This window comes from Lissotriton vulgaris, chromosome 5 (assembly GCF_964263255.1).
Source record: "Lissotriton vulgaris chromosome 5, aLisVul1.2, whole genome shotgun sequence".
In the NCBI taxonomy this organism is placed as follows: domain Eukaryota; kingdom Metazoa; phylum Chordata; class Amphibia; order Caudata; family Salamandridae; genus Lissotriton; species Lissotriton vulgaris.
Window position 1 is genome coordinate 550,819,983 of NC_141693.1, and position 15,487 is coordinate 550,835,469.

General features: G+C 40.2%; 1 protein-coding gene across 2 annotated transcripts in view; it reads right to left on the reverse strand.

Moving 5' to 3' along the window:
- LOC147711222 (neuronal vesicle trafficking-associated protein 1-like) overlaps positions 1-15,487 on the reverse strand; it is a 107,450-nt gene that overhangs the window by 26,434 nt on the left and 65,529 nt on the right. For both annotated transcript variants that reach the window (XM_086922008.1, XM_086922007.1), the window contains exon 4: positions 11,180-11,293. In XM_086922008.1, coding sequence (XP_086778134.1) covers positions 11,180-11,293 — 114 coding nt within the window. The remainder of the gene's footprint in view (positions 1-11,179; positions 11,294-15,487) is intronic.

Consider the following 15,487-nt stretch of genomic DNA (forward strand, 5'->3'; position numbering starts at 1 on the left):
TTATTTGCGATTAGCAAATTGCTAATCGCAAATAAGGAATAACTCCCCATTCATTCCTATGGGCCTTTAGGCCCATAGGAATGAATGGGGAGTTATTCCTTATTTTCGATTAGCAATTTGCTAATCGCAAATAAGGAATGTGTAGGCATCGCAATTTATTTAGCGATTTCTACATGAATCCCGTTTTGCACGTCCTTAACCCCTTAAGTGCTGCTGACGGCCAACGGTTGTCAGCAGCGCTACCTCCCCAGTGCTGCACACGACCATTGGACGTCCATTCAGCACTGGTTCCAATGGACAGCGCAGCACTGGGGAGGGATGTTTACACGCAGCTAAGGTGTTAATAGCGATTCCTTAATAATCGCTATTAAGGACTCGCAAAACAGGACTATGATGAATCTAGCTGTTTGTGTCTTTTTATGATTGAGGTGATCAATATACTGTGTACAATGCTATGTGCAATGAATCTAATTGGGAATCTGACAAGATCATAATATACGTATGTATATAAATTACGCTATTGATGGAAAATTAATTTTAAAGTTTGAAAAAGAATGATTTAATATGTTGATGGTCTATTTAATGCCAGTTTCATCGTACACCATGCTTACCCCACTCTCATCCAACAGGGGTGTGTGGCACAGTTTGTAATGTATTGCTTTAAATGGTCCAGAATGCAAGCAGGCAAGAGAATGTTGTCGCTGGGATGTATTGAACATTCAAAGGTTTAAGCAGGTAGGAGATCAGGTGCTCCCACTGTTCTTCGAACAAAAGCAATTGGGACGCAAACCAGGCTTACTAATCACACACCTTGAAAAGAATGATCTAATACAGAACACAGGTCTAGAAATGCTAAAACTGTTCAGAAGGGATCATCTTACACCAATAAAACAGATGACTTGGGGTCTAATATGGCTCTCACTGCTATTACGGTGGTTCTGGAGAGGGGTAATGGACTGTACTCTAAGGGGTTTGTCTACGGCAAAGCCTGCAACAATCAATCTGGTGCATGTGTCTTATGGGGACATTTCAGAGAGAGATAAAGTAGGAGAAGTGAAGACAGGAAAACAGCATGTCTGGGTGGGGTCTCAGGGTACCAAAACAAGGGATGAATATGTACCTGGACCTGGAACATAAGGTCTGCAGGACAATGAAGTCTAAATATTAAAGACTGACTATGAAATTGTAAGAAGTAGTTGTGATGTCAATGAGGCCAAGCGGATTTGTTTATGGGAAGGTGAGAAATAAATTACTACTCAGTTGCAGTTTGAGGTTTAGTGAAATGATTTAGTGTAAGGCTTTCAGGCAGATGATATGATATAATATCATATTTGAATTCCTCAAGTAAATTAAAATCTGCCTTTTATCAAATAAATTACGTTTCTGTGGGTCAGCCATGTTTTTCCACCAAAGCAGCTAAGGAGAAATCCTGGAACAGTGTAACCCCATCAAAACAGGAAGAATCCTTACTTTGCCACATTTTTAGGTTTGACTTGACAGCATAGCTGTCGCCAGACCTTATGCGATCAACAAAAAATTGTTTTTAGAGTACTACTAAGAGAGCGGAGTATGCTCCACCCACATTTTGGGTGCCCTGAGTACTGGATTTGATTGAACCAAGGTTGTATGTTACCACTGAAAAGAATGTTTGTACTGCACTTTTTGGCTTGTGGCAAAGTTAATACTCATTACAGAAAGACTAAGTTGGTTATTCTGGCAATCCAAAGATCATGACATTAGGCCTGATCTGTTTATTATGAAATGTTACAATAAAGGCTATCAGCATGTCATATTTATTGTCAAAAGCATATATTAGCATCAATACATTTATGAGTTGATTGTTATTACTATGAATGAAAGCCTCCAAAGAAGAATTTTGTTACATGGAATCTCACAGATTACTGTAGTAGGCAAGGCTTTTGGTGGTGGCTACACCCCGTGACAAACTGTGGATGTAGATTTGCTCTGTGATAATTCTTGTTAGGCCCTCTTAGGTGAGATAATGTTTTGCCTTAGCCTTAGCTTCTTTATTATGAAAAACATTTGTTAAAGTCAGTCAGCCGTAAACTTGCTATCACATTGTATTACAGGCTGCAGACACATATTTTGTTGATGTAATCTCAAAGATTACCATAGTAGCCAAGAGTTTTGGTGGTAGCCACCCACTAAGAAAAACCGTAAGGCTGTTCACTGTGATGCTTCTTGTTATGCCTTATTGAGATGGGCTGTATATTGCTTCGCAAACTGTATTGTTCTACATATGTCCATTTTTAAAACTGTATACCTACCAGTATATGTGCACTTTAATAGGCCCAAGTTGGTCACAGTGTCAGTCCGATGGTAAAGGCTGTATGCCTTATTGGTTCACTGGCAAAAATGTATGTATGATACCTTAGGTGCGATATTGTTTATAATAAAAACAAAGACAGCAGGCCTGAATAACGATTGTGAAAATCATATGTTAAAGGCATTAGGCTTTTATGGGTGGGTTGTTATTTCACTGTACTAAAGCCTGTGGGCAGGCTTATTACATGTACTCTCACAGATTACCATATTAGACAAGGGATTTGGTATTGGTGACCCACCCTAACAAACCACAGGGACAGAAAAGTCCTTTGCGGGCTCTTTTAAGAGGAATTTCATATTGTTTTGTAAACTGTAATTGTGTACACATTTGTAATTTTTTAAAGGTATTCCCAATAGTTGTCTTGTGGAAAAGCTCATGCACAATAGGCTTGAGCTGGTTATGGTGGCAGGCCACTGATAAAGATTATAGGCTTGTTTGTTTATCATAAAAAGTTATGATAAATGCCTGACATATTGATTTTTGGAAAGCACATGTAAAGTCAATAGGCAATGGATTGTTATTACTCTGTATAGGCAATTTGTGGCATGAAATATCACTGGTTGTCATAGTAGGCTATGGTTTTGTGTTGTTTACCCATCTGACAAACTGTAGGTACAAATGATTTGTTCTGCAATAATCCTTCTTAACCCCTCATAGCAGAGTCAGTATTTTACTTTGCCAACTGTAATTTTGTATACTTTTGTAATTTTATGACTGTATGTCTAATGGTTGCATTGTAGGAAAACACACGCTCAGTTCAAGAGGATTGAGTTGACATGAGTTGGTTATGGTGACAAGCCAATTATAACAGCTATATGCTTGATTGTTTTACTAGGCAAATGTATTTCAGATGCCAGTGTCTGACCTGCTGATTATGAAAAGTTATGAAATAGGTCATAGGCATGATTTATTTGCTATGTAACTAAGGCTCCCTGTTTTACGTTTTTACAGATTTTTACAGATAAATACAGATAGAAAACCATTTACATTCCGGTCTGTATTTATTTTTAAATGTGAATAAAAACGGAAATTGGTTGTTTTTGAGTGATTCTAAATCCTGTGAACCATGACTAAAAGGCCAATAGCTGTGCAGATTAAATAGGCAAGGGGGATATTAAACAGGCAAGGGGGTAAAAAAGGGAATTTAAGTAAAATACCTTAAATAGCAGTTTAATTCTAAAAGTGGCATGTTCTATCATCTGAGTGTGTTTAATCATTGAAACCTGGCAGACATTAAGGCACGAGTGTACATTAACTGGTTAAATAAATGTAGAAATATACACATTTCAGCTTAATTATTTCACAAAACCTAAAATAAATATGGATAAATACAGATAAAATGAGCACAAAATAAATATGGATAAATACAGACGGAAATGTCAAAAAATAAATACCATAAAACCGGGAGCCCTATATGTAACACATGCTAAAGCTTAGGTATAGAAGGCTTGAGCTGCAATGATTCTTGCTAGAATCTCTTTGGAAGGACTGACAGGCATGGCTGTCTGACAGGATATGAAAGTTAAAAAAAAATAATAATACATACACACATGTATATAAATATATATTCATTTACACAAATATAGGAACTTTGGGTCAGCCTTCTCCTGCCATTTATCTGTCTGAGTGCCATTTACACTCTGCTACCATCCATGAGAGTATACTTCATGAGGTAATGGTTCAGACTATATCAGTAATTGGCTCTCTTACTCTGTGAATGACGGAATTATGTGATCACATGTGCATATCAACCTAAAAATGAGTGTGTTTCAGTATCAGGGCCGGTTAGTCAGTCTTTTAGTTTTCAGTTTTTTACTTATACAGATTTACTTTAATTCTGTTGATTCTCCACTTTTTAGTAAATTTTTTCTAAAGAGAGTACTAAAAATTGTAAATTGATACTTGTATAGCGCACTACTCACCCGCAAGGGTCCAAGGTGCTTGTACGAATACCGCTGAGAAACCCATCCTGGCTTTCCCTGTGAGGCGTCCACTCCTGGGCACTCTCAAGGTGGAGGCCAGGCATCCTTAGCGTTGTGTGGACCGTTGTGGAAATTAAGCAAGCTATTGCCCAGAGTAGCAAAGTGGGACTCCATGAGTGGAATAGGCACTGAGGCGAGAATTATCAGGTCCGTGGAATTTTGAGCCCAAGACCCACCAAGGCGGGGAATTGAACCCTGGTCCCAGGCTAGACCTCTGCATCAGGGTCTGCTGCTCTAATCATTGAGCCACACTCAATGTTAACAGGTTGACTGCTTACCGCTCATCTTGTCTCTAATTCAGCATCCCATGTGGCTACTTCCTCTAAACAAGGCAACGATTATGGAATGCTGTTGCCCATAGTGAATCATTGTTTCACCATTCCAAGACATTGGTTCTAAATGTTGCAGCCATTCAGAAACTGTAAAACAATGATAGACTGTATAATACAACTACAAGCTGGGCACTCGTTGCTATGTTTAGTTTTATTATTGCACTCTATGTGCACCATCTTTAGGCTGTAGTATGTTTTCTTTTTCTACCTGTATTTTTAATTTATCCAGCCTATGCTGTTGTGTTTATTTATGTTTTGCTGTGGTTGTGTCAGAGGGTAAATGCAAGAATGAGTCAGTGGATGGATGAATAAATACATGAGTGCTTTGATGAGTAACTGTGTATATATGACAACTTTATTGAGTGCCTAAATAACACAAAAAACCCTCTATTCATTCGTAAGTCAGACTTATTGAAATTGCCATTGCATGTTTTCTGTTGAAGAGGAGGCTTTATAGTGCAAATCACACCTCGTCCTGCGTGGTCTCCTGCTCTAGTCATCATGGAGAATTGGATGCCAGCACAGAAGAAGTGCGACGAACAGGGCAGAGCGGAGATGATGATGTGACAGATGTGCACAGGTCACATTGGAGGCAGAAGACATATGCAACGTAGCCTTAAATAGATGGCCTTTGAAGTGCTGACCCTATGCAAGATTACTACTGTACTGAGTACTGTAATTATGTACTGTGCTTCATGTATATGGAAGGAGGATGTAGAATGCATAGGTGCAAGAAGCAAGAATTAATGGTGAGTGGTACACTTTGGTGGCTTACCTCAGGGAGTATGACAAATGTTGCTGAACTGGTGCCCCAATACTGGTTGATATGGTTGGTTACTGTACAATTGGCAGCCAGCATTGACTAACAATATGAGACAGAATCACGTTAAAGATTCCCTGCTTCACATAGGAATGCATTGAAGGTGTAACCCCCAAATGCCTTCTAGAAAGGATTTTACAATACACCCCAAAAAGGAGCCTCCCTCTTGCAGACGATCGTCTCCTGGTTACCACCAAAACCAGATGCAAACATAGAAGCAGCTGCTGTGTCTTTGTGCAGCCCACCGCCTCTGGAAAAACCTGCCCAGGCCAATCCACCACAGTCAATCATTGATGTAGTTCACTATTGTAACCTTGGTGCAAACAGCTATGCTACTGTCTCGCCTTTGTTGTACATTATGCAGGCCATGCCTCTCCTGAGTTTCCCTGCCAGATCCGACTACCACTTTCCCAGATCCTTTTGCCATGCTGTTACCAGTTTCTTTCTCTCTTTTTTCCCATTACCAACCTCTTCAACTGTAGTACAAGAGGCAATGTGTGCATTAACAGCCACAATGTATGCCATTTTACACTTGGGAGGAACCACAAGAAAAATAAACGTAATCTTAAAATCCAAAAGAGAATAACTTGAGCACGAAGCCTGGAAGATATTTTTCTAACAAAGGTGAAAACATTCAAAATCCAGAAATGTCATGAATTTCGTTGACATTTCACAGCGGTGCAATCTCTCGCCATTTTTGCCTGTGGGAAATTGCTTTGAGTAAAAATAGTCACATGGGAACAGTACAACTGTAGCTTACAGACTTTTTCTCATATACACTTTTTAGGTAAATATCTCTTTTTGTACGATTACCTCCCAAACTGCTGTTTTTTCAACTCAGTAGATCACTTGGCTCGGCTGACCAGGCCCATGTGCATGTGCTCTGACCCCTAATATACATGTGAAATTGACTAATACCTGAGTAGTATACTTAACTTACTTCAAAGTCCCTAGTATATGGTACTCTTGGTACTCAGGGTTTTTAGGTTAAGTGTCATTAGTGGACTGCAACACTTTCTGTGACACTACTAGAATGACAGGGTGAATACATTACTGTATGCCTGCCACTGCAGTTTTTAAACTGCCAACTTGACTTGCCAAAATAACCCTTTTCCAAGTCCAAAGCTTTCTTTTTGATATTCATGAGTTACCGTTAGGCTAGGCCTTAAATGCCCTGCCTTATGGGCTTCTTATATTTTACAAGATGTCTACCTTATGTTTTACATGTCCTGACTGTGAAATTCACCAATGTCGTTTTCACTGTAGCAACGCTGGTATTCCCATTGACTAACATGGGGTTACGCTCACACAACTGTTAAGTGCTAACTTCCAAATGCCAGCATTAATGACTATTGACATAAAATACCAGTATGAAAGATGGTAAACTATACATGGTGTTCATGGACCTGAGCACGGCCTTAGACTGCGTGGTCCATGATAAATTATGGGATATAATGGAGAGGATGGGGGTTGAACAAGCTATCTTAAATTACATTAGGCAATTGTATGTAAACGCCACGGCTTCAGTGCGCTATTCTAAATCGGGAGGAGTCAGACAAGGCTGCGTACTGGCCCCTTTTCTCTTCTCCTGATATACAAATGGAGGAGAGAAGGCGCTAACAGTGGCTACTAGGGACGTTCCTCTTTATGAAAATCAAATATAACCGATATTGTCCTATGCATACGATGCGCTTTTAATTGCAAGAACGGGAATAGGACTACAAAGGCTTATAGCAGCGAATTTCTCTTTTATGGAATCACTACAGCTAAAAGTAAATCAATCTAAGTCCTTTATAATCATAGCTGGGGTACTAAAAGAGATAAAGTCCCGTATTTTTGCGCAGATGCAGGAAGGTTTTCTTTTTGATAAAGACCTGTCATGGGCAAAATTGATGGAAGGCAGGAGGATGGTGATGGAGACGGGCATTGCTTCTGTAAAATCGTTTGCAAATAAATTGGGCGCCAAACCCCTACTGCCAATAAAAACATATATCAGGCTAGAGTAAGATCGGCTGTGACTTATGGAGCTAGGGTCTGGGGTACGGTTGCAGCTACACCTCTACAAATCACTGAACATTTTTTTTTTCAAATCTGTAGTGTGCCTCCCTCTCTCCTTTATGAATGTGATCTTACATACAGAACTAACCCTCCCTTACATATCAGATTACATAAAACTAGCCCCACTCCTCCTATGGCATTCCATTTGGAAGAGAAACAAATTACCTCTGACTCAAATTATATTTAAGAGTTGCATAGAGATGGAGAAATGGAAAAGATCTAAGTGTCTAAGCTATGTGGAGACAGTTTTAAAAGAGATCGGTCTTCACAAACGTTTTAAAGATCCTCTGGTCTGTAAGAGGGTGTCCAAGCAGAAAGTTATTGCTATGTTTATGTGGATGGTTGAATATAAGCGTAGGGAATACCATAAAGAGAAACATGTAGCACAGGTCTATTATCCTAACCCACCATCAATGGAGGGAGATTTCTCTTACCTGGTCAACATAAACAGTTCACAACAAGGATTCTTACTGTTAAGATTTCGTACCAACTTGATTCCCCTAATGCTTGGCTACCCTGAAAAAACGTGTAACCACTCCAATCTAAGTTTGTGCCCATGTGAAAACGTATCCCTTCAGACTGAACTGCATTTGGTTTTATTTTGCAAACTCTACGAGAGTAAACGGAAGGCCTACTTGAAGCCAATTTGAAAGAAAATGGGCTTTAAGCAGTGTAGGGTAGCATTATCCTTTTTAAAAACACTCCAAGGTTCTTTGGTTTGCTTCTCTGTCGCAACTTTCCTATGGGCCTGCATGATAAAAAGGAAGGGAATGACATGCAGTAAATTGAGTTTGATTAGCAATCTCAATGTAACTAGACCCATGATATGAAATGTTTTTTCTATATTTTTTATCTCTTTTTTGTCTTTTATACACTCTCATCTCAGCTTAGGATTGTGAAGAAATATTCGGAATTTTAAATGATAATATTTTGTAATAATATTTTTTTTATAGATCGATTTGTATGTGCTTTTATGGTTATTTTTAATATGACCAAATAAAGATGATGATGATGATGATGATGACCCTATGCCTGCCACTGAAGTTTTTAAACTGCCAACTTGACTTGACAAAATAACCCTTTTCAAAGTCCAAAGCTTTCTTTTTGATATTCATGAGTCATCTCTACGCTAGGCCTTAAATGCCCTGCCTTATGGGCTTCTTATGTTTTACTAGATGTCTACTTTATGTTTTACATGTCCTGACTGTGAAATTCACCAATGTCATTTTCACTGTAGCAACACTGGTATTCCCATTGACTAACATGGGGTTACGCTTACACAACTGTTAAGTGCTAACTTCCAATTGCCAGCATCAAAAATAGCACCTCAAGATATCAAATTAATAGTTAGATTGAATCTGAAATATTGCCTAAGCTGGATTTAAAGTAACTATTAAAGTAAAAATGACTTTAGAATGTCACCAACTTCTGGCCTAAAGTTTCTAGTACCAATTTCTGATTAACTCCAGCATCTTCACCCGAGACAGTCTGCTGTCATCCTGACAGGAGGGGTAATGGCTCGAACAGCAGGAGAACAAAGGGCTTGGTAGTAGGAGGAGGTGTGATCTCTTCCTGACAGGATGGCTGGAGGACTGTGCCCTGCAAATTGCCAGGCTTCAGAGGGGCAACTGCATGTCAAAGGCAAATGTGAGACACACCTTGCCTGCCCTCACCTTTGCACCAGTAGACAGGCAGGCATCGAACCCTTTGACCCAGGGAAGAAAAGTTCTGACATCTTGGATTTGGGCAGAGCTGCACTGTGGTATTGATTAGTGCCAAACACACAGGAAGTGATGTAGGAGTGGGTATGGTTGCCTGTGTGATTTGTACTTTTATAGGACCTACCCACCAACAAACTAGAGGCTAGCATAAACATGGCACTCCTGGATATGCATTTCAGAACACTACTGGACCTGAGGAAGACAGAAGAAGGACTGTGCCTGCTTAAGTCCTGTTAGACGCTAGCAAAGAGGACTGCACCTGCTGTAAAACTGGTGGAGAAAATCCCAAAGGGCTGGACCTATTTCCACTGCTGCCCATGACAGAAGAGTGGATTCCAAGGGCTAGTTGGCTACACCTGTTAAGCTCCAGGAACACAAAAGCTAAAGGTGCCCTCCATCTGTAAGAGCCAAGCTGAACAGTTTCAACTGGATTTGCCCTAAACCCTGACAATGCATTCTGGGAGTTCGACTCAACCCCCTAAGAAGAGCCCACAAGGTCCCTCCTCTTTGGCTGGTGATAAAGTATACTCTTTGTGCCTAGAAGAACTGCAATGGAGGAGCCTAAATTTCAAACTATAAAGTTTTTTTGCAAAAGAACCAGAGGCAACCAGATAACCGCAATTCAGTACCCTGCACACGTCAATGCGTCCCCGGGCTCCAGGCTTGACATAAGATTTCCATGCTGAAAGTTTCGCCGGATTGTGGGTAGCCTCGAACACCCCACTGAGAACCAAGGCTTTCAATGGACCGCTAGACCATACTTGTCTGCTGACAGCGGGCCCAGCATCGTACTCTGTTGCAGAAGATCACGTCGGCGAGCTACATTGACAGGGAAAAAACTCGGGCAATTTCTACGTGCAAATGTAAAACTCTCACCGGGAACAACCAGACCTCCGTATCCAACATGTGCTCCATCAAAAAAGGTCTTAAACTTTGACTTCGTCCCAGACAATAGTTTAAAGCTCACAGAGAACCGCTCACTGAGCGTAAAATGCGGTGATTACTGAAAACTTTAAAAAATCATAACTCCAGTTCCCTACATTCAAATTTTGACGTGATGATGTCTACTGTTAAATGCTTTACACTTGTTTCCTTTGCGTTAAGCGTAACTGCGCTGTGCCAAAATTACTAGGAATAAGCTAGGGTTTACATAAAAGTAACCTAAATGGACATGATACAGAATAGTGACAATATCATGTGGAGAAGTCTCAGAAACACCACACCTATTAATCCACTTTCCCACATACCTATGTTAAATCTGCACGCAAGACACCTTCCAAGTACATTTTGCGCAAATTTCCATTAAAAGTACGCATGTAATAAAATAAATCACAATTTTGCCCACAGTACATAGTGCAATTAAGTGCATTTTTGGGGCTTTGATTTTATAGAGCTCAGGATGAATATGAGTCTGGAGTGGGACATATATTAAAGTACTCACTGTTGCTAACAAAAAGCAGAGGATTTTGAAAAGGCCTAATACATGTTAATATGTGAGAAGATCGAGTACCACAAGTTGGGCATGCAGGAAGGTCATGCAGGAATATCGACTGCAGAATACGGAGTAGCATTTACTATTCTAAACTCCACATCTACATAGCTTAGAGATATAGATATTTCATCAAGGATAGCTGATGTGGAGTTAAGAATAGTTAATCTGCACTCATCTAGATACACTTACCTTGTCAATGTAGTGGGACTGAATGTCCTGCATTCAATATCCTCTCAGGACGATAGTAAACCCTTGCTATACTGGTAGTTGACATATGACTACTACATTCACCTATACTTTTACATTGTTACAAAATCAGAACAAAGCAGAATCAGCATCCATGCACATAGGTCACTGTATTATTAGTCTCCACATATCTCACTTGTGCTAGTCTAGCAGTGCTGTGTTGCAAGAATGTATGTCTTACCTTAAAGACAAAGCCTTCGGGACAGCTTGATTGATCGTACCACAGGGCCTTGTACATGACCAACATCAGCAGACATGCCAAGAAGGCCACGGTGATGAGTATCAGGCCTGTAAGCTGAAGGGTAGAAAAGGGAAGAAGAGTAGAAACAAATTTGCACCAAAGCTGAAGAAAGGATGAAGACACACACACTATAAGGCAAAAGGACCAACTCCTCCAGGACTAAGGCACCATGCAAAGACTAGATGTTATATCATTACTGTGTGACATTCATCTGTGAGTATTCGATGGGGGTGAGAGAGGCACACCATTTATTGGTTCAATCTCTCAATATTGAGAAGAACAGTTCATTCGAGAATTCCATGGGGGTGAGAAATGCACCTCTTTTATGGGTGCAATCTCTCAATATTGAGACGAACAGTTCATGCGAGAATTCCATGGGGGTGAGAGATGCACACCTTTTATGGGTGCAATCTCTCACTATTGAGACGAACAGTTCATGCGAGAATTCCATTGAGGTGAGAAATGCACTTTTTTTATGGGTACAATCTCTCAATATTGAGACGAACAGTTCATGCAAGAATTCTATCGGGGTGAGAGATCCACACCTTTTTTATGGGTGCAATCTCTCAATATTGAGATGAACAGTTCATGCAAGAATTCTATGGGGGTGAGAGATACATGATTAAAGGAAAACAGAAATATGGCTCCAATCATTATGATAAAAAGGATAAAAACAAGTTGATAATGTATATATATAACAACGAGCAGCACAGGACTGAGTTTCCTATCATGATGGATGACTAAGGATAATCGAATTTTTAAAAAATATATAGAAGGAGAAATAATTGGACCTCGCCACTGAAATGAACAGTTTTTATCATATATTTGAGTTTTCATTAGTTTGGAGGAGTATGGTTACATATACTGTAGTTTTTTGACATATCACATTGATTCGAACATGTGATTAAGGGTTTGGGGCTTGATTCAGTATTGAATGTTTAGAGAGATGAGGTATATTCCATCATGGGAAGTGTAGTTGCAATCATGACTATTAAGATTAGAGTAGAGGGAAAAAAGCAAGATGCCAGCCCGTAGTTTAGCTTTGGCTTGGAATGGGGAAGATGCTGGTATTCACCTGGAGGTACAAAAGGGAGTGGTGATGGACGGAGCATCTGAACCAATCAAACACTCACACCCAGTCAACAGATCTGGGTTTAATCCATTACCGTTCTATAGCCCACTCTGCCACCCCAGTTCAGACATGGCCATATGCAACTCAGTCTGACCCTGTGCCTCAAGGGAACAGTCCAGCCCAAACTACCAAGCCATGTCTTTCCTAGACCGGAATCAAGCATCCAAGGACCGGTTTATGGCTATCAGCCTTCTTCAGCCTGGATAGCTTGACTCCAGTGATGTGGAGAGCCTGGGACTCACGTCTGAGCATACCCAGCCCACTCGGGGTGAAAATTGCAAAAAACACAGTTGATGGACAGAATGCAGAGCAATGTCTTACATTCACCCCAGTACAAGGATCTGGGCCTAAATCCGTCGTTTTTTTGCACTCCACACCACCCTAGGTCAGACAATGGCTATATGCAAATCAGCCTTATCCCTGTGCCTCATGGGAACAGTCCAGTCCGAACTACCAAGCCATGTCTTTCCTAGACCGGAATCAAGCATCCAAGGACCGGTTTCTGGCTATCAGCCTTCTTCAGCCTGTATAGCTTGACTCCAGTGATGTGGAGAGCCTGGGACTCACGTCTGAGCATACCCAGCCCACTCGGGGTGAAAATAGCAAAAAACACAGTTGATGGACAGAATGCAGAGCAATGTCTTACATTCACCCCAGTACAAGGATCTGGGCCTAAATCCATAGTTTTTTTGCACTCCACACCACCCTAGGTCAGACAATGGCTATATGCAAATCAGCGTTGACCCTGTGCCTCATGGGAACAGTCCAGCCCGAACTACCAAGCCATGTCTTTCCTAGACCGGAATCAAGCATCCAAAGACCGGTTTCTGGCTATCAGCCTTCTTCAGCCTGGATAGCTTGACTCCAGTGATGTGGAGAGCCTGGGACTTACTTCTGAGCATACCCAGCCCACTCGGGGTGAAAATTGCAAAAAACACAGTTGATGGACAGAATGCAGAGCAATGTCTTACATTCACCCCAGTACAAGGATCTGGGCCTAAATCCATCGTTTTTCTGCACTCCATACCACCCTAGGTCAGACAATGGCTATATGCAAATCAGCCTTGACCCTGTGCCTCATGGGAACAGTCCAGCCCGAACTACCAAGCCATGTCTTTCCTAGACCGGAATCTAGCATCCAAGGACCGGTGTCTGGCTATCAGCCTTCTTCAGCCTGGATAGCTTAACTCCAGTGATGTGGAGAGCCTGGGACTCACGTCTGAGCATACCCAGCCCACTCAGGGTGAAAATTGCAAAAAACACAGTTGATGGACAGAATGCAGAGCAATGTCTTACATTCACCCCAGTACAAGGATCTGGGTCTAAATCCATCGTTTTTTTGCATTCCACACACCCTAGGTCAGACAATGGCTATTTGCAAATCAGCCTTGATCCTGTGCCTCATGGGAACAGTCCAGTCTGAACTACCAAGCCATGTCTTTCCTAGACCGGAATCAAGCATCCAAGGACCGGTTTCTGGCTATCAGCCGTCTTCAGCCTGGATAGCTTGACTCCAGTGATTTGGAGAGCCTGGGACTCACGTCTGAGCATACCCAGCCCACTCGGGGTGAAAATTGCAAAAAACACGGTTGATGGACAGAATGCAGAGCAATGTCTTACATTCACCCCAGTACAAGGATCTGGGCCTAAATCCATCGTTTTTTTGCACTCCACACCACCCTAGGTCAGACAATGGCTATATGCAAATCAGCCTTGACCCTGTGCCTCATGGGAACAGTTCAGCCCAAACTACCAAGCCATGTCTTTCCTAGACAGGAATCAAGCATCCAAGGACTGGTTTCTGCCTATCAGCCTTCTTCAGCCTGGATAGCTTGACTCCAGTGATGTGGAGAGCCTGGGACTCACGTCTGAGCAAACCCAGCCCACTCGGGGTGAAAATTGCAAAAAACACAGTTGATGGACAGAATGCAGAGCAATGTCTTACATTCACCCCAGTACAAGGATTTGTGCTACAAGATTGCATGATCCAATTGCCTTTATCTATTCCACTGGGAGTCACAGTATCAAAAGTTCACGAGTATCTGTTTTTTCCCTAGGCTCCACTTGGATTCTGTATTAGGTCAATATACCCGTATCCAGGGGGCCAACACCGAAACACATCAACGCCTTTTTTTGTAGCACAAATATTGAAAGCCACAACTTTTTCTGGGGGGTTTGTTTGTAGAGCAACATTAGGTGTTGTCTGTTTTAAAGATTAGGATTCGCTTATGTTTTTAATCTATTGATGTCTAGAGTGTATGAAGTATTGCAGATAATTTTGTAAAAATGTTATGAAATAAAATGCACAATGTTTTTTTTTAAAAGTATTGTTTTATTGAGATACATTGTCAGAAAAAGTTTTTCTTGTTGAAATTTTAAAATCATGTGTACAGGATAATCCATTTATCCCACTCTTCTCGCTTTTTTTTAATAAATAAAGAAGATTGTAAATGTTACATTCCAGTGTGGAAACTTCAATTGAATGTTTTTTTTAATAATGTATGTTGGACGTATGGAAAGTTGTTAGACCATTAGGACAATAGTTTCTCCAGGGAATTTTCTTTGACTTTTAGATATCATTCAATGCCAGTATTATATACCATGTTAGCGGATGGAGGGGTAGTAAGATAATACTGTTATGTTATGTTGGTGAACAGACAAAATATCGACTCCAAAATATCGACTGGACATAATATCGACTTTTAAATATAGACTGGACAAAATATCGACTGGACAGAATATCGACTACAAAAATATCGTTTTTAAGGTAAGTGAAGTAATATCGACTGTATAAAATATAGATAGCAAAAATATCGAATTTGTAATAATATATAATACTTTATAGTGTATTTTTATGTAATAATATGTGTGAAAAGTGTGTATTAATGTTATAAAATATTTTATTAAATGAATTTTGTTTTTATAATAATTGCGTAATGTAATTCTGTAGCGGGTTGTGGGTTTATAGGGGAATAGGTTGGGAAGTAATTTAATAATAATTAATTAATTAATATATGTTTGCAATTTTTTTAAATTAATAATTAATTGATAATTAAATAATATTAATTAGTTAATTAATTAATATAATTTAGTACATATTTTTTATTAGTAATTAA